Source organism: Pinus tabuliformis, chromosome 5_2 (genome assembly GCF_031772625.1).
Source record: "Pinus tabuliformis cultivar Carrire ecotype Pingquan chromosome 5_2, CPIR1, whole genome shotgun sequence".
NCBI classification, from domain to species: domain Eukaryota; kingdom Viridiplantae; phylum Streptophyta; class Pinopsida; order Pinales; family Pinaceae; genus Pinus; species Pinus tabuliformis.
In genome coordinates, this window is record NC_142306.1 from 451,997,136 (window position 1) to 452,015,769 (window position 18,634).

Consider the following 18,634-nt stretch of genomic DNA (forward strand, 5'->3'; position numbering starts at 1 on the left):
ACGACTATGGGTCGAGCTGAACGGCCTAGGCGAGGCTAAACGACTGTGGGTAGAGCTGAATGACTATAGGCCGAGATAAACATCCTGGGCAAGTCTGAACGACTACGGGCAGAGCTGAACGACCGTGGGCCGAGCTGAATGACCGTGGGCAAGGTTGAACGATCGATAGGGTTGAACGACTGATGTGACACCAAAGTTGCAAAATTGTTCTAAGGAAAGGAAACTTGAGATTTCCTCATATCTTGTGTGGGCAATAGGCAGTTGGATAACTGCAAGGTTGTGACATGACACTTGGTGGATTGTGCAGACCAAGGAAGTTGGTAGCACAACACTCTTGTAAGCTTGTAATTGTGAGATATTGTACATTATAGTTATATGTTATAATGGGCAAACTTTACGAGAACTTCCCCTCCCAACTATAATTGTGTATATTTGTATGATTTATGATTTCCATGGCATAATGAAGATGATGAATGTTAATTGAAGTAAATGTTATTCTTCTACGTTGTTAACACTTGAAGAATTGGAAAATTGGCTAAGTGTTGGAGTTAGGCGTAGTCCATACACTCTAGTATTGGTAAAAATAAAAAGTGTAGTGGTGCTGCATCTGCCTATGTGTAGTTGAAAGACTACTGCCAGAATAGGGGCATGACAGATGGTATCAGAGCCCTCTTTCCATGTGGCTTTTTCAATTGGATATTTGAAGTGAAGCAGATATCACTGCACTTCATGACAAGTTTAGTGCGGGTGAAGCATTGTGCTTGCGCCAAGCTGAACGAAAAGACATGGCAAGTTGGGAAGAATGCCAAGGGAGGCTCTTGCTAACCTTATATAGGTTGAGGCGAATGAAAGAAGATAACGCATAGATTTGAGATGAAATTGAGGTCTTGGAAAGGAATGTTTAAGAAGAGCTTCTTTGACTTGGTTGGGCAATGGAGCAGGATGTAGCTTCAGATTGCAATGAAGGAGAAGAAAACGTGATATATTAGGATGTTGCAGATGTGACAACGATGGAGGAAGAACTTGAGGTGTTAGGGTCCCACCCTAACCCCCTTATTTATGTAATGGGATCGAGTCATATTCAAGAGTCAATAAAGCCCATATTAATAATTGTAAGTGGTTAACCCGCAATTAATGACGGGACCACAATTAGTTGCAAATGGGCCGTAGTATTAGATAGATGGTATTAATAAAACCCATGGTATTGATCCTTGGTATTGCATTTATGAGTCATATATAAAGGATAGAGACTCCCTGCGAGGAGTATTGTGTCTTATTTTGTATTGAGCTCTGCTCTATTGGAGGTTGCCCCCTCGAAGAGGCCAGTGAACATTGCTTTCTAAATAATAAAATATTTGTTGTTGTCTTTCACTATTCTATGTTCTGGGTATCTTTCTTCACATATTCTGTATTTGGGTATCTTTTTGCTGGTTAAGAGCATAACAAGTGGTATCAGAGCACTTTCCAGGGCCAGTGGGATCTCCATTTCTTAGCAAAAACTTTTTTGGCTAGAGACGTGTTCCGGCATCTTTAAACCACGGGATCTGTCGTTGAGCGCATAAACCTGCAGGTTTGGGGAGGCATGCACGCAGGAAATACAAGAGGTGGTCACGCTTGTTGGACTCCCTTGTAACCCCTGTGGGTACCCCTTCGAGTAGTAGCGCATTAGATAGAACCACGTACGGACTATCTTCCAAGTACCTTCTGGGTATATCGGAAGCCCCTTAGCTCCCCTGCAACCTCACCATAGATAAACCGTCAGTCGTCTTGCTACTACAGTACACCGAGAGCAACACTCGGAGAGATTACTCGCCCGTACGATAAGGTAGTTGGGTTGTACGGCTAAGGGTACGGTTGATCCTCCTTAGTTAGAGCCCTGAAACATTGGGTCGAGTACTACTGTCAGACCCTTATGTATATTGCGATCTGTAGCACCTGACACTCCTCGAGACCATAGTTCCCTTTTCTATCTCGGGATCGCGCATCATCTCTGCCAGATCAGTGCGCAAAGAGGTGCAGCAGCAGCAGACATTAGTCCCGCAGTTTCGAGTTAGCAGACCAGCCATTCTGATCTATTAGATCCATCAGATCCGCAGCAGCAGTCTGTTCCGCCGCCCAGAGGTATCCGATCCGCCATTTAGATCTCTCAGATCCACCATATCTGAGTAGTTGTGTGGGGTTCCTATACCGGGGTATAATTTTCGCAGGACTTTTGACCGCATTGACATTTTGAGGATTTGGCAACTGCAGTATTCATAAGGAGCCCATCAGAATCAGGACGACGAGCTGAGCACGGTGGTACCATTGAATTCTTAGTGAAAAATTTTTTTTAGGTGGTCCCAATTTTCAAGAACATCAGGTCGGTGCATGGTAGAAACTAGAGCTCAAGCTATGGCCAATGAAAGGATGGACAAACTTGAATAATATTTGCAATCCCTCCACATTCAGCGTGACCGACTAAATAGCATGATGTCAAGCATAATCCCGACGGGCAAGGAGGAAGCCCATGAGGAGGCATATATTGGCAATGGACTCAGTGAGGGTGAGTCTAGCCACTCTCTTCACCTCGGGGGCCCCCACTAACAATCCCGTCCGCGACCTCCAAAGTTGGATATGCATAAATTTGATGGTTCTCACCCGGCAGCATGGATAGCACAAATGGAGAAGTATTTCAATCTGAATAACATCTTAGATAATGAGACTGAGCTTATGGTGGGGAGCATGTACTTGGACAATGAAAAGTGGCAATGGTGGGAATGGCATCAATGTTGCAATGGACCTTTTAGGACTTGGAACTCCTTCAAAAAAGCTCTTACAGAACGCTTTGACCAGGAATCTTCTTTTTTGGGTTGTCTTACTAAGCTCCGATAGACTGGCACAGTGGATGAATATATTACAACCTTTGAAGCCTTAGCCTTCCGCACTAGGGGTCTCTCAGATGTGTTCTACACGGAATGTTTTATCAGCGGTCTTAAAGAAGCCATAAAAGCCCACGTCTTACTGCACCACCCTCCCACATGGACGGAGGCTTGTAAGGTAGCTCGTAACGTGGAACGTGCATTAGCAGCCCAGTACAATCGCCCAAATTTCACCGCTAAGGGTCGCCCCCCACAGGCTCACAGCACGACTCAAACACTTAAGGTTCAAAAGGTGTCACCTGCAGAAATGGCCGAAAGAAGAAAGCAAGGATTATGTTACTACTGTGATGAAAAATACTCCCCAGGTCATAAATGCAAGGAGCCCAAATTTTTTCAAATTGATGCCACTGATTACAGCTCATCGGAGGAAGATCCACCACTGGAGGAACATGAGGCAGTGGAAGAGGACAACCAAAAGGGCAATGTCCCTGACGAACCAGTTATTTTGCTGCATGCTTTGGGAGGGATTTCTTCACCTCAAACTCTCAAAATCAGAGGTTTTATTAAACATCGCCCAGTAGTAGTCTTGATTAATAGCGGAAGTACACAAAATTTCATCCATCAAAGAGTCACTGAAGCAGTGCATTGTTTTGTACGAGCAGTTTCTAACTTCCAAGTCCAAATTGCGGATGGGGGCACAATGAAATGTGAAGACTGCTGTGAAAATGTCAAACTTCAAATGGGGGATTATCAGTTGAAGACCCACATGTTTGCCATACACATGGGAGGGTGCGACATTGTCCTCGGGTGCTGAATGGCTTCGCACTCTTGGGCCAATCACAATGGATTTCCAGGAGTTATATATGAGTTTTAAGCAGAACAACTCCACACATACCCTCTGTGGACTCCAGGAGGGAGCTCCCTCTATCATTAGCTCGCATAGGATGGAAAAATTGCTAAAAAATGCCCATAATGGAGTTATAGCTCAATTTAATGCCATCCAGGCAGTCGAAACCAAGTCTCTGCCGATTCATCCTGAGATGCAACAGATTTTAAATAACCATCTGTCGGTCTTTGACAAGCCTCATGAGCTTCCGCCCTCGAGAGGGGAACATGATCATAGCATCACCTTGGTTCCAGGGGCCCAACCCCAAAATGTGCGCCCATACAGATATCCATTCACCCAAAAGAATGAAATAGAAAAAATAATCAAGGAGCTTTTGGAAGCAGGTGTCATTCGTCCCAGCATTAGTCCTTATTCATCACCGGTGGTCATGGTGCTCAAGAAAGATGGGAAGTGGCGTATGTGTCCAGACTTCAGGGCCCTCAATAAGTTGACAGTCAAAGATAAATTTCCCATCCCGGTGGTTGACGATTTGCTGGATGAACTCAATGGGGCTCAATTCTTCACTAAGTTGGATCTTCGCTCGGGCTACCACCAAATTCGCATGAAGGAAGTCGACATTCCAAAGACTTCTTTCAGAACTCATGAAGGCCATTATGAGTTCTTGGTCATGCCATTCAGTCTTTGTAATGCCCCCTCTACTTTTCAGAGCCTTATGAACCACATTCTCAAACCATATCTCAGGAAATTTGTCCTTGTCTTCTTCGATGACATCCTCATCTATAGTTGCACTTGGGCCGCACATCTTCAGCATGTAGATATACTCTTGCAACTGCTCCGCAAGCATAAATTATTTGTCAAGATGTCCAAGTGTTCATTTGGCATGGAAGAAGTTGAGTATTTGGGCCACATTGTGGGGCATGAAGGTGTCAAGGTGGACCCCAAAAAGATCTAGGCAATGCAGGATTGGCCTCAACCTAAGACCTTGAAGAGCTTGAGAGGATTTTTGGGTCTCACAGGCTATTATCGTAAATTTGTCCGCAACTATGGTCGCATAGCGAACCCCTCACTCAAATCCTGAAGAAAATTCATTCTTCTGGAATGAGGACCCACAACAGGCATTTACAGCTCTCAAAAATGCCATGTGTTCCACTCCAGTCTTAGCACTACCTGACTTCACCAAATCTTTTGTCATTGAATGTGATGCTTCGGGTACAGGTATTGGGGCGGTCTTAATGCAGGAAGGGCGACCTTTGGCCTTCACAAGCCAACAACTAAGTGGGAAGAATCTGGGCCAATCTACCTATGAGAAGGAAATGATGGCCATGTTACATGCAGTAGAGGCCTGGTGACCTTACTTATTGGGGCGACGTTTCCAAATCCGCACAGACCATCATAGTCTTAAATATTTTTTGGAGCAACCCCTATCCTCCCCACAACAAAATAAATGGCTTGCCAAAATGCTGGGATATGATTATGATATCATTTACAAAAAAGGGCAAACAATAGTGTGGCAGATGCATTATCTCGCCAATTTGAGGAGGAAAGTACTCTGCTAGCAATTTCCCTCCCCATTCCAGAATGGATTGAAGAGGCTCGCAGGGAATGGTTTTCACATCCCGGGCTCTCCCAACTCATTTCTCAATTACAAGTAGATCCAAATTCCACTAAGGGCTACTCGTGGCAAGATGAGATTCTTCACTACAGGGACAGAGTCGTAATATCACCAACATCCACCCTCAAAAGTCGCATTTTGGCAGAATTGCACTCATCCCCCATTGCAGGACATTCAGGCTTTCAGAAGACGTATGCTCGCACCAGAAGATCATTTTTTTGGACAGGCATGAAAAAGGACATCCTTACTTTCGTAGCAGAATGCGATGTCTATCAACGCCACAAAGGGAAGACCGTCAACACACCAGGCACATTACAACCGTTGCCCATCCCGGCATCAATTTGGACGGAGGTTTCTATGGATTTCATTACAGGTCTTCCAAAGTCAGGAAACAAGTCATTCATCATGGTGGTTGTGGACAAACTTTCGAAGTATGCTCATTTCTGCGCCCTACCCCACCCGTTTACACTGACTTTGGTCGCTCAATCTTTCATGGATCAGATATTCAAATTGCATGGCATGCCCACTTCTATTGTGTCCGATCGCGACCCGATCTTCACCAATAATTTTTGGCAGGAAATCTTCAGGCTACAAGGCACTCAACTAAAAATCAGTACTTCCTATCATCCGCAAACGGATGGTCAAACTGAAGCCGTCAACAAATATCTGGAAACCTACCTTAGGTGTTTCACTTCAGAAAAGCAACATCTTTGGGTACAGTGGTTACCTCTGGCTGAATGGTGGTATAACACCAACTATCATGCCACCACCAAAATGACTCCCTATGAAGCAGTATATGGTCAACTCCCTCCTTCCCCTACTTCTTATATCAAGGGGTGCTCAAAGGTACAAGCAGTGGATCAACTCCTACAACACCGCGCAACCATGCTCGCCCATCTTAGAGAGAATCTTCATCAAGCTCAAAACCGCATGAAGCAACAGGTAGACCAGCATTGCTCAGAGCGCCAATTTCAAGAAGGGGATCAAGTCTTTTTGAGGCTGCAACGATATAAGCAAACATCACTCAAAGACAAGGGTTATCAGAAACTATCTCCAAAATTCTACGGACCATATCAAGTACTTCAGCGCATTGGAGAAGTGGCTTACAAGTTGGCTTTTCCACCTACTAAAAAAATCCATCCAGTTTTCCATGTCTCATGCCTCAAGAAAGTGATTGGGAAAAATTGCAGAATTCAAACTAGTCTACCTGAATTGGACGAAGAAGGGTCAATCTGGCTCCAACCTGAACAGGTCCTAGACACACGAGACAGGCACCTGCGGGGCCGCATGATTAGGGAAGTCCTCGTCAAGTGCAAAGACACCTCTCCGGAAGATGAAACTTGGGAACAAGCCACTATTCTTCAGCAGTTTCCGCAGCTTCAGCCTTGAGGACAAGGCTAGTCTTAAGGGCGAGGGCATGTTAGGGTCCCACCCTAACCCCCTTATTTATGTAATGAGATCGAGTCATAGTCAAGAGTCAATAAAGCCCATATTAATAATTGTAAGTGGTTAACCCGCAATTAATGACAGGACCACAGTTAGTTGCAAATGGGTCGTAGTATTAGATAGATGGTATTAATAAAACCCATGGTATTGATCCTTGGTATTGCATGTATGAGTCATATATAAAGGATAGAGACTCCCTGCGAGGAGCATTGTGTCTTATTTTGTATCGAGCTCTGCTCTATTGGAGGTTGCCCCCTCGAAGAGGCCAGTGAACATTGCTTTCTGAAAAATAAAATATTTGTTGTTGTCTCTCACTATTCTATGTTCTGGGTATCTTTCTTTGCATATTCTGTATTTGGGTATCTTTTTGCAGGTTAAGAGCATAACATGAGGTACCATTGATTGCTCAAGTTGAACTAGGATCATACATATTGCATACATTTATCGATGAAGGCACTCACATGGAAGAGCCTCATGATGAAGTAAGTATTGTTGTTACTTGTGTTTCATTGGAGCTTTTGGAGAATGGGCCATATGTAGGAAAGGGAAAAGATAGTTTTCTAATGAATTGGACAACCTTACCATGGATATCTACAATGAGACCTTGTGCGGAGAAGCAAGGAACATTGATTGTTGCAGAGCTTGTTTGGGAAATTTGTGACATTAGGGCAAAGGGTGAAAATGCTCGTGACAAGGGAGGTACATGATGATCATTATGGAGGATGGGTCATTCTTTAACCATATGGGGAATTGGCTAACTATCCGACATGACTCATGGATAAATTGGAGGAAGGGCACACTGGGTTTTTATGATATGATATTTGAGTGGACTTCTTCATGGCTGAGACCAAGAGGTAGTGTTGGTGAACCTCTAGTGGGGGAGGTAGCAATGATGGAAGGAACCTGTGACATATGATGTGATATATGGTTTGAATGACCGAGGGCACTAAAACTAATTGAGGACTAGGATGAGATGACTGATGTTGTGATGAGTCTACTTAGTTAGACAACATGGGCAAGTAGAGTCATGGACATTGAGTTGGATAGATGGAGCATGGAAGACTTCTTGTAGGGACATTATGCAGGAGCACTTATAGAGATGTCACTTATGGGCATCCAATGAGGAGTGCCAAGGCAAGGATGTTGTGTAGATGGACTTGTTGATGCGACATGGAGACATTTTACAGATGAGCCGGTGGGGATGTTGTGCACTTTTGTACAACAAGGTGATGGACTGATTGGATTTGTGAGTAGACGATGAGAGTATTCCTACCACATGGAGTGCAAAGGCATCTTGCAGTGGCATTTGAGACCGAGACATGTATGCTTGCTGAGATGTTGGATGGAGATGATTCATGGGAGCTCATGCTGACTTGATATAGTTGCAGCCATTGGATACTTCATTTTATGGTGGTATTGGAGTACTTGATTCATTGAGGAATTGAGGTTAGTGGTGTACCTGACTTTGATGCAGTATGGGATGCATACTTATGAAAGATTTATGGGGTGTGTTCAGAGGGAGTGACTTGATGGATGTGATCGAGACAAAGCACTTTGGATTTGATGGAGTTGTAGCAATGGTGATGCCTTGGTGGTAGCACTTGGGCATGAGTTGAGTTGATTAGATTTGACCACTTTGATAGACATGGTCGTTGATTGGTTTATGACCATGGGCAACACATGGATGATGAGGCAGGTGTAGACTTTCCCTTTGACAGATGACATATTGTAGATGAGATGGAGGTTGCTTCATGGACCTAGATATGGAACATTGCGAGTTGATTTGATGGGAGGAGCTCTTAATTTTGAGGAGATGAACCTCACACATATGGCTGATGATGTTTGGATAGATGTGATTGATTGATACACAACACATTGACACCAACATCACGAGAAGCATGTTGCAGACGAGATGGATATTACTTCATAGGCCTGAGCATGGCTTACTTTATACTTTGATAGAGATGGGATGGATTCTTGATCGAGTTGATGACGGGATGTTGAGAGAAATGGGCAATGATGGCATGAGGAAGTGCAATTTCATGATTTGAGCGTGATGGTTGGACTGATCACCTGACTAGTTCAAGTCATGGAGGCTAGCAGTATACTGAGATATGATTGAGTTGAGTTGGAGTATCATGGCAACAGTTCACATGATCATGATACATGATGATTTGACACAACGTCTGATGCAGTGACAACATGTAGCTTGAGTTGGAGGGACCAGCCTTCAACAGTGGGGCAACATGTGGAAATTGCGATGGATGTGGTTGATGATCATGGATTGATGATTTTCCCATTCATAGAGTCATGAGCCTTGATGGTTTGTGCGATGATAGAGCAGAGTTGGACAGCATAGACAATTTGGAGATGTTGGAGCTAGCGACACTTTGCGACGATATGGTGAAGTTGTTAAGGACGACAAGCTTATGGGGGGGTATGTCAGGCCCACGAGTTAAGTCATGTGCGCCCATGTGTGACAGGATCTCGAACTCGATTATGTGCGACGAGTTGTGCAGAGACGAACTCAGTGATGTGCAACGGTGGCTAGACTTCTTAATTTTATGCAACGAGTCGATTCTGGCGCGCCCCCGTGTGCGATGAGCGCTCAAGCTCAGTTATGTGTGATGAGTCCTGCGGAGGCATTCTCGGTTATGTGTAACAAGTCATGCGAAGGCTTTCTCGGTTTTGTGCGACGGACGGGCGCGTCCATGTGCGATGGGAGAGTTTATAGGCCGACTTGGGCATGCGATGGAGGAGGCCAGTTTAACTTATGTGGACCCGGTGGGCAAGGAGATGTGGTTGGGCCGACATGTAGAAATGGACAAGGTGACCCATACTTGGGTGGATGGCTATGTCACTTGAGTGTGGAGAGATGGGTATATATATGCCATGATGGAGAGAATTCAAGGCATCAATCAACAACCAAACATCAAGGGCGAAACTTGGTCTGAAGTTTCATGGGCAAGGCTGAATGACTGCGGGTAGATGTAAACGTCCACGGGCTGAGCTGAACAATTGCGAGCAAGGCTGAACGAATGGTAGGGTTAAACGACCAGTGTAACAAACAAAGTTGCAAAATTGTTTTGAGGAAAGGAAATAATTTAAACCCTAAAGACCTACCGAGATTCACATAGGAAATTTGTTAATCCGATTCAATACCAACATCACATTTCTTTGTCTCAAGAGCCTGGAAACAACCTTGAATCAAATTAGTTCTTTGAAGACAGGCACGCCATTGCTAAATTAATGTTATATCGGAATTCTTTATGAGAAGGCGGTAAAATAAATCTGCAAAATCAGCGAATCTTTAATTAAAATATTTCGCTAATTGATAGGTATACGGTCGACTTCCCATGTGAAGTGATGAATAACGTTTTTTGTTTTTATTTTAAATTAAATATTAAGCTACTTGATGGTTGATACATAGACGATGAACTCCCCGTATGATACCATGAATAACGTTTCGTCTTAATGACGAGCAGAGAACGACGAAGGAATTGAAAGATGCTAAAAACTATATCATAATTAAAAATGGCCGTTTTATATAGTTGTTTTTGTTTTGCTATTTTTTATTATATTTGATATAAATGTTTTTTGGTTGTTATTTTTTATAATATTAAAATATTTGTTTTGTAATTTTTTTTTTAAGTTATAATTTACGGTCACAGAGTGGTCGCTACATCGGTAAATATCGGGGTGGCTGCTACATTGGTAAATATCGGGGTGGAACGGGCAGTTGCACCCGAAGGGGTGTGTTCAGAGGGAGTGACTTGATGGATGTGATCGAGACAAAGCACTTTGGATTTGATGGAGTTGTAGCAATGGTGATGCCTTGGTGGTAGCACTTGGGCATGAGTTGAGTTGATTAGATTTGACCACTTTGATAGACATGGTCGTTGATTGGTTTATGACCATGGGGAACACATGGATGATGAGGCAGGTGTAGACTTTCCCTTTGACAGATGACATATTGTAGATGAGATGGAGGTTGCTTCATGGACCTAGATATGGAACATTGCGAGTTGATTTGATGGGAGGAGCTCTTAATTTTGAGGAGATGAACCTCACACATATGGTTGATGATGTTTGGATAGATGTGATTGATTGATACACAACACATTGACACCAACATCACGAGAAGCATGTTGCAGACGAGATGGATATTACTTCATAGGCATGAGCATGGCTTACTTTATACTTTGATAGAGATGGGATGGATTCTTGATCGAGTTGATGACGGGATGTTGAGAGAAATGGGCAATGATGGCATGAGGAAGTGCAATTTCATGATTTGAGCGTGATGGTTGGACTGATCACCTGACTAGTTCAAGTGATGGAGGCTAGCAGTATACTGAGATATGATTGAGTTGAGTTGGAGTATCATGGCAACAGTTCACATGATCATGATACATGATGATTTGACACAACGTCTGATGCAGTGACAACATGTAGCTTGAGTTGGAGGGACCAGCCTTCAACAATGGGGCAACATGTGGAAATTGCGATGGATGTGGTTGATGATCATGGATTGAGGATTTTCCCATTCATAGAGTCATGAGCCTTGATGGTTTGTGCGATGATAGAGCAGAGTTGGACAGCATAGACAATTTGGAGATGTTGGAGCTAGCGACACTTTGCGACGATATGGTGGAGTTGTTAAGGACGACAAGCTTATGGGGGGGTATGTCAGGCCCACGAGTTAAGTCATGTGCGCCCATGTGTGACAGGATCTCGAACTCGATTATGTGCGACGAGTTGTGCAGAGACGAACTCAGTGATGTGCAACGGTGGCTAGACTTCTCAATTTTATGCAACGAGTCGATTCTGGCGCGCCCCCGTGTGCGACGAGCGCTCAAGCTCAGTTATGTGCGATGAGTCCTGTGGAGGCATTCTCGGTTATGTGTAACAAGTCATGCGAAGGCTTTCTCGGTTTTGTGCGACGGACGGGCACGTCCATGTGCGATGGGCGGATGCGCCCCAAGACATGCGATGGGAGAGTTTATAGGCCGACTTGGGCATGCGATGGAGGAGGCCAGTTTAACTTATGTGGACCCGGTGGGCAAGGAGATGTGGTTGGGCCGACATGTAGAAATGGACAAGGTGACCCATACTTGGGTGGATGGCTATGTCACTTGAGTGTGGAGAGATGGGTATATATATGCCATGATGGAGAGCATTCAAGGCATCAATCAACAACCAAACATCAAGGGCGAAACTTGGTCTGAAGTTTCATGGGCAAGGCTGAATGACTGCGGGTAGATGTAAACGTCCACGGGCTGAGCTGAACAATTGCGAGCAAGGCTGAACAAATGGTAGGGTTGAACGACCAGTGTAACAAACAAAGTTGCAAAATTGTTTTGAGGAAAGGAAATAATTTAAACCCGAAAGACCTAACGAGATTCACATAGGAAATTTGTTAATCCGATTCAATACCAACATCACATTTCTTTGTCTCAAGAGCCTGGAAACAACCTTGAATCAAATTAGTTCTTTGAAGACAGGCACGCCATTGATAAATTAATGTTATATCGGAATTCTTTATGAGAAGGCAGTAAAATAAATCTGCAAAATCAGCGAATCTTTAATTAAAATATTTCGCTAATTGATAGGTATACGGTCGACTTCCCATGTGAAGTGATGAATAACGTTTTTTGTTTTTATTTTAAATTAAATATTAAGCTACTTGATGGTTGATACATAGACGATGAACTCCCCGTATGAAGCCATGAATAACGTTTCGTCTTAATGACGAGCAGAGAACGACGAAGGAATTGAATGATGCTAAAAACTATATCATAATTAAAAATGGTCGTTTTATATAGTTGTTTTTGTTTTGCTATTTTTTATTATATTTGATATAAATGTTTTTTGGTTGTTATTTTTTATAATATTAAAATATTTGTTTTGTAATTTTTTTTTTAAGTTATAATTTACGGTCACAGAGTGGTCGCTACATCGGTAAATATCGGGGTGGCCGCTACATTGGTAAATATCGGGGTGGAACGGGCAGTTGCACCCGAAGGGGTGTGTTCAAAGGGAGTGACTTGATGGATGTGATCGAGACAAAGCACTTTGGATTTGATGGAGTTGTAGCAATGGTGATGCCTTGGTGGTAGCACTTGGGCATGAGTTGAGTTGATTAGATTTGACCACTTTGATAGACATGGTCGTTGATTGGTTTATGAGCATGGGCAACACATGGATGATGAGGCAGGTGTAGACTTTCCCTTTGACAGATGACATATTGTAGATGAGATGGAGGTTGCTTCATGGACCTAGATATGGAACATTGCGAGTTGATTTGATGGGAGGAGCTCTTAATTTTGAGGAGATGAACCTCACACATATGGCTGATGATGTTTGGATAGATGTGATTGATTGATACACAACACATTGACACCAACATCACGAGAAGCATGTTGCAGACGAGATGGATATTACTTCATAGGCTTGAGCATGGCTTACTTTATACTTTGATAGAGATGGGATGGATTCTTGATCGAGTTGATGACGGGATGTTGAGAGAAATGGGCAATGATGGCATGAGGAAGTGCAATTTCATGATTTGAGCGTGATGGTTGGACTGATCACCTGACTAGTTCAAGTCATGGAGGCTAGCAGTATACTGAGATATGATTGAGTTGAGTTGGAGTATCATGGCAACAGTTCACATGATCATGATACATGATGATTTGACACAATGTCTAATGCAGTGACAACATGTAGCTTGAGTTGGAGGGACCAGCCTTCAACAGTGGGGCAACATGTGGAAATTGCGATGGATGTGGTTGATGATCATGGATTGAGGATTTTCCCATTCATAGAGTCATGAGCCTTGATGGTTTGTGCGATGATAGAGCAGAGTTGGACAGCATAGACAATTTGGAGATGTTGGAGCTAGCGACACTTTGCGACGATATGGTGGAGTTGTTAAGGACGACAAGCTTATGGGGGGGGTATGTCAGGCCCACGAGTTAAGTCATGTGCGCCCATGTGTGACAGGATCTCGAACTCGATTATGTGCGACGAGTTGTGCAGAGATGAACTCAGTGATGTGCAACGGTGGCTAGACTTCTCAATTTTATGCAACGAGTCGATTCTGGCGTGCCCCCGTGTGCGACGAGCGCTCAAGCTCAGTTATGTGCGATGAGTCCTGCGGAGGCATTCTCGGTTATGTGTAACAAGTCATGCGAAGGCTTTCTCGGTTTTGTGCGACGGACGGGCGCGTCCATGTGCGATGGGCGGATGCGCCCCAAGACGTGCGATGGGAGAGTTTATAGGCCGACTTGGGCATGCGATGGAGGAGGCCAGTTTAACTTATGTCGACCCAGTGGGCAAGGAGATGTGGTTGGGCCGACATGTAGAAATGGACAAGGTGACCCATACTTGGATGGATGGCTATGTCACTTGAGTGTGGAGAGATGGGTATATATATGCCATGATGGAGAGTATTCAAGGCATCAATCAACAACCAAACATCAAGGGCGAAACTTGGTCTAAAGTTTCATGGGCAAGGCTGAATGACTGCGGGTAGATGTAAACGTCCACGGGCTGAGCTGAACAATTGCGAGCAAGGCTGAACGAATGGTAGGGTTGAACGACCAGTGTAACAAACAAAGTTGCAAAATTGTTTTGAGGAAAGGAAATAATTTAAACCCGAAAGACCTAACGAGATTCACATAGGAAATTTGTTAATCCGATTCAATACCAACATCACATTTCTTTGTCTCAAGAGCCTGGAAACAACCTTGAATCAAATTAGTTCATTGAAGACAGGCACGCCATTGCTAAATTAATGTTATATCGGAATTCTTTATGAGAAGGCGGTAAAATAAATCTGCAAAATCAGCGAATCTTTAATTAAAATATTTCGCTGATTGATAGGTATACGGTCGACTTCCCATGTGAAGTGATGAATAACGTTGTTCTTGTTTTTATTTTAAATTAAATATTAAGCTACTGGTTGATACATAGACGATGAACTCCCCGTATGAAGCCATGAATAACGTTTCGTCTTAATGACGAGCAGAGAACAACGAAGGAATTAAATATGGCCGTTTTATATAGTTGTTTTTGTTTTGCTATTTTTTATAATATTTGATATAAATGTTTTTTGGTTGTTATTTTTTATAATATTAAAATATTTGTTTTGTAATTTTTTTTTTTAAGTTATAATTTACAGTCACAGAGTGGTCGTTGGGCAGTTGCACCCGAAGGGATCTGCCCATCGACCAATTTGGCCTAACCCCGAGGGCGTCGAGGAGATTTGATCCCGTGACCTCCCAACTGGGAAAGTACTTAACGACGGGAACTCGACCATTTGAGCTATCCCTGGGGGCTATTTGTTTTGTAATTTTTAATAAAAAATGATTTCTTAATTACAATGTATATTTATATTTTAATTAAAATAAAAGTTAATAATAAAATGTGTTATTTACATATTTCGTCATTATTTTCAAATTGAATTATTATATTATTAAATATAAACTAAATATATTATATCTTAAATTATATATTAAATTGTAAATATATTCTAACAAAAGCAAAGTCAATGGTTTCATCCTTCCCAAACCAACCTGGGAAACCAACCTGAGTATTTCCGTGGTCGCAAATATTTTGGTAGTAAACATGGAATCCGACATCTTGGATTTACACAAAGCGGAAAATGATATATGCCGTTTATCATTATGATTCGGTCTTCGGAGAGATCTCTGAGCTTCTTCTACATAAACGAGCAAAAATTTGAATCTGCTCTATCTTCAATCAATAATTAAATTGAGTTTCTAATAGTGTTGCTGTTTGATTGTTTTAAGTTCCAGAGGTTTTGGCTGAATTGAATAAACATTTTTAATTAAATTGTGATTTTTTTGTTTTCTTAAATATATGAATAAATTTAATGTTTTGAATAATTTTGGGAAACTTAAATTATATAACATCCATAAAACAACTTATCATTCTAACTGATCCCTACCAAATTTAAAACAAATTTCCCAAAAATAACAGTTAGAGGACAGCTGAAACAGATCATATTAATAACATCATCGACCTCGGCTTCGCATGCTACAGTGTTCATCTCCGCCTCATATTTGGCCGCTTCCGCTGCTGAGAAATGGAGTCCAACACCCTGTGCACGGTGATGTCGAACGCATCCCGGACCAACCCCGCCGCACTTGAATTGCCCGTTGTCGACTTCATCGTGTAAATGACATGGGGAATCAAACTCATCACTTTCTCCTGCATCTCCCTCACCCGCTCAGGGCTGACGTCACTCAGCAGTCGCTCCACGATCGACACATTGGCCACCACGTCGTCCTGCGGGATAAACACAGAGTACCCTTCTCTCTCCTTCTCCCCGTCTGATGGAAGATGCCACGTATACTGTGTATACGCCGAATCCTTGTGGAAGAACACCGGAATGCATCCCGCTATGACGGCATCGAATGTCGACCGGCGCGTCTGTGTGTCGCCGCGTGGCTGCAGGCAGAAGACCGACTCCATGAATGCCTGTATCGCAGGCTCAGCCTGGTGGCTGCACCGCGCCGCCACGCAGTCCACGAGGCGGCATCTATCCGGCGACCGGGCGCAGAGACGCATAAGCAAGTTGCGGAAGCCGCCGTCGCTGACGTAGGGGCGGATCGAGCCGGCAAAGGCGAAAAGCCGAGTCCGCGTGGATGCCCTCACCCGGGTCGTCCACTCCTCGATTTGGCGAGCAGACGACGGGTGAAACGAAGTCGGATACGGGATGGCCTGTTCGTTGGACTGCCACGGGCGCCTTTCGATCGTCAGCAACGTCATGTTAGGAACCCCAGGGACCTCCAGCAAACCAGATCCCCAGCCCTTGCCAGCACCGAAGTCCCAGGCCGTGCGACCCATCACCATGAAGTGATTTCTTCCTCCGCTTCGATTCCACTCGTCTCTCTTTCTCAGCCACGACATGATCCCCACACCGTGCGACGACGCGGGCACTCTGTCCGGTTGTGGATACAAATATTTGAGAGCGTCGAGGCCAGCGTAGTAGGGCACAAACATGGCGTCGGCCATGGCAGGGTCGGGAGTGAGGCATCTGTATTGCTTCATCCTCTCGTGAAATATGATCTCCAGCATATAGGTATCCGTGTCGAACCAGCCATCGCCCAGGGAGCTATTATAGCGCGGCCCGAAGCCATAGTTGGCGGCGCGCGGACAGAGGTTCAACCAGGGCGCGAGATCGAACTTGCACTGTTTCAAGATATCTGCGTTAAATTCCGTAGGAAGTTGGTACATGAAAATTCTTTGACCCCTGCAACTATCGGCGACGAGAGGCAACGAGAATTGAGGGGAATGGAGAGTTTTCCATGTCCATACCAACATCAATAACAGCAATACGAACAGCGCGTAATTCGTTTCCTTCATGGCCCCGTTTGTGCTATGATCGGGGGAGGATTATGAATTATGTATACGCGCAGGTTGAGTGCATAGAATTTGTATGTACGCGCAGATCGCAGCAGGGCCTTCTGACGGGGTGAGCAGGGTATGAAGACTTGTTCATGCTTAAGGGCGTGAGGAGTAAATTGTGGTGGGGACGTGGGAAAAGGTAAAAGGGCGGCGTCATCGGAGGGAATCTCGGGATGTGGGACAGGGTTGATCGTTCGTTCGGATTTGAATTACGCGAAGATGCCTATCTTCTTCTTCTTTATTCGATCAAAGCTTCCGTCGTCTCGGTCTGTTTTGTTTTGAGGTGTGAGACGTTGAAAGACCACGACGTAGCTGCTTCCACAATCCAACTTTTTGGTTATTGATATTCTTAAGATAATGGCCAGAATATGGTGGGCAAAATGTAGCCTTCATGGTTAAGAAACGTTTTGAAATAATTATGATGGTTGATAAACACCTAATATATTCTTAAGATAATGGACAGAATATGGTGGGCAAAATGTAGCCTTCATGGTTAAGAAACGTTTCGAAATAATTATGATGGTCGATAAAAGTGTAATATTATAGGAGTTGTTTTTAATGTAATTTTTTGAAGTTTTTACAGTGGGTGGTTTTTTTATAGTTAAATTTCTTTAAAATTTCACAGGAATTTATTGAAATCATAAGCTTAATAGATAACCCTGTGCAATAGAAATGCCTTAAAAAATCACGTTAAAAACATTCTATTATCCTATACCATTGATTGCAAAATGTGACCAATCTGATCATACGAATAAACTAAGTTGATTCTACTAGAACTCTGACAAATTTAATAATAATAAAGCGGGTCGATTCCACTATGATACTAATAAACTAAGTTGATTCTACCAGAACTCTGACAAATTTAATAATAAAAAAGCAGGTCGATTCCACTATGATTACGCAAGAGAGGAGCAGGAACGAAACTAATGATACTTTATTTTCAAATTAATTTTTTTTGTTTAATTTACTACGTTTTAGTTTACTTGTTATACATTTCTAAGGTTTTTTTGGTATAGGTATATTTTCTGTTCCAATTTTAATAGAGCTTCCTAGGAATATAAATTTAAATGGTAAATATTAGAGTATTTAGTTATGATGTTGAATTTATTTATATAATAAATATATATTTAAAATAATAAAAATTAATTTTTATTAAAAGTTGTTTTTGGTAGATTTTGATTAAAAAATTTATAACATAAAATAATTAACCAATAATGCTTCACATCACATGCATCAAGCTAAAAAAATGCCAATTTCAATCCATTTACATACATGATTTTTTTTAATATATTATTTTAATTTCAAAATAAAAATAAATAATATAAAAATCATATACTTAAAATATAATTGATATAAGCTCGATTTTTTATGTTTAATTTTTAAGTAAATTAAAAGAATTTTTTATTTGAATAGCAAATAATAATAATTAGCAAT

General features: G+C 42.7%; 1 protein-coding gene across 1 annotated transcript; it reads right to left on the bottom strand.

The window, feature by feature from the left end:
* Window positions 1-15,835: 15,835 nt before the first annotated feature.
* LOC149159621 (putative xyloglucan galactosyltransferase GT11) lies at window positions 15,836-17,158 on the bottom strand. Its single transcript, XM_089434362.1, has one exon. The coding sequence runs from the start codon at window positions 17,156-17,158 to the stop codon at window positions 15,836-15,838; it is 1,323 nt and encodes a 440-aa protein (XP_089290488.1).
* Between the last annotated feature and the right edge of the window lie 1,476 nt (window positions 17,159-18,634).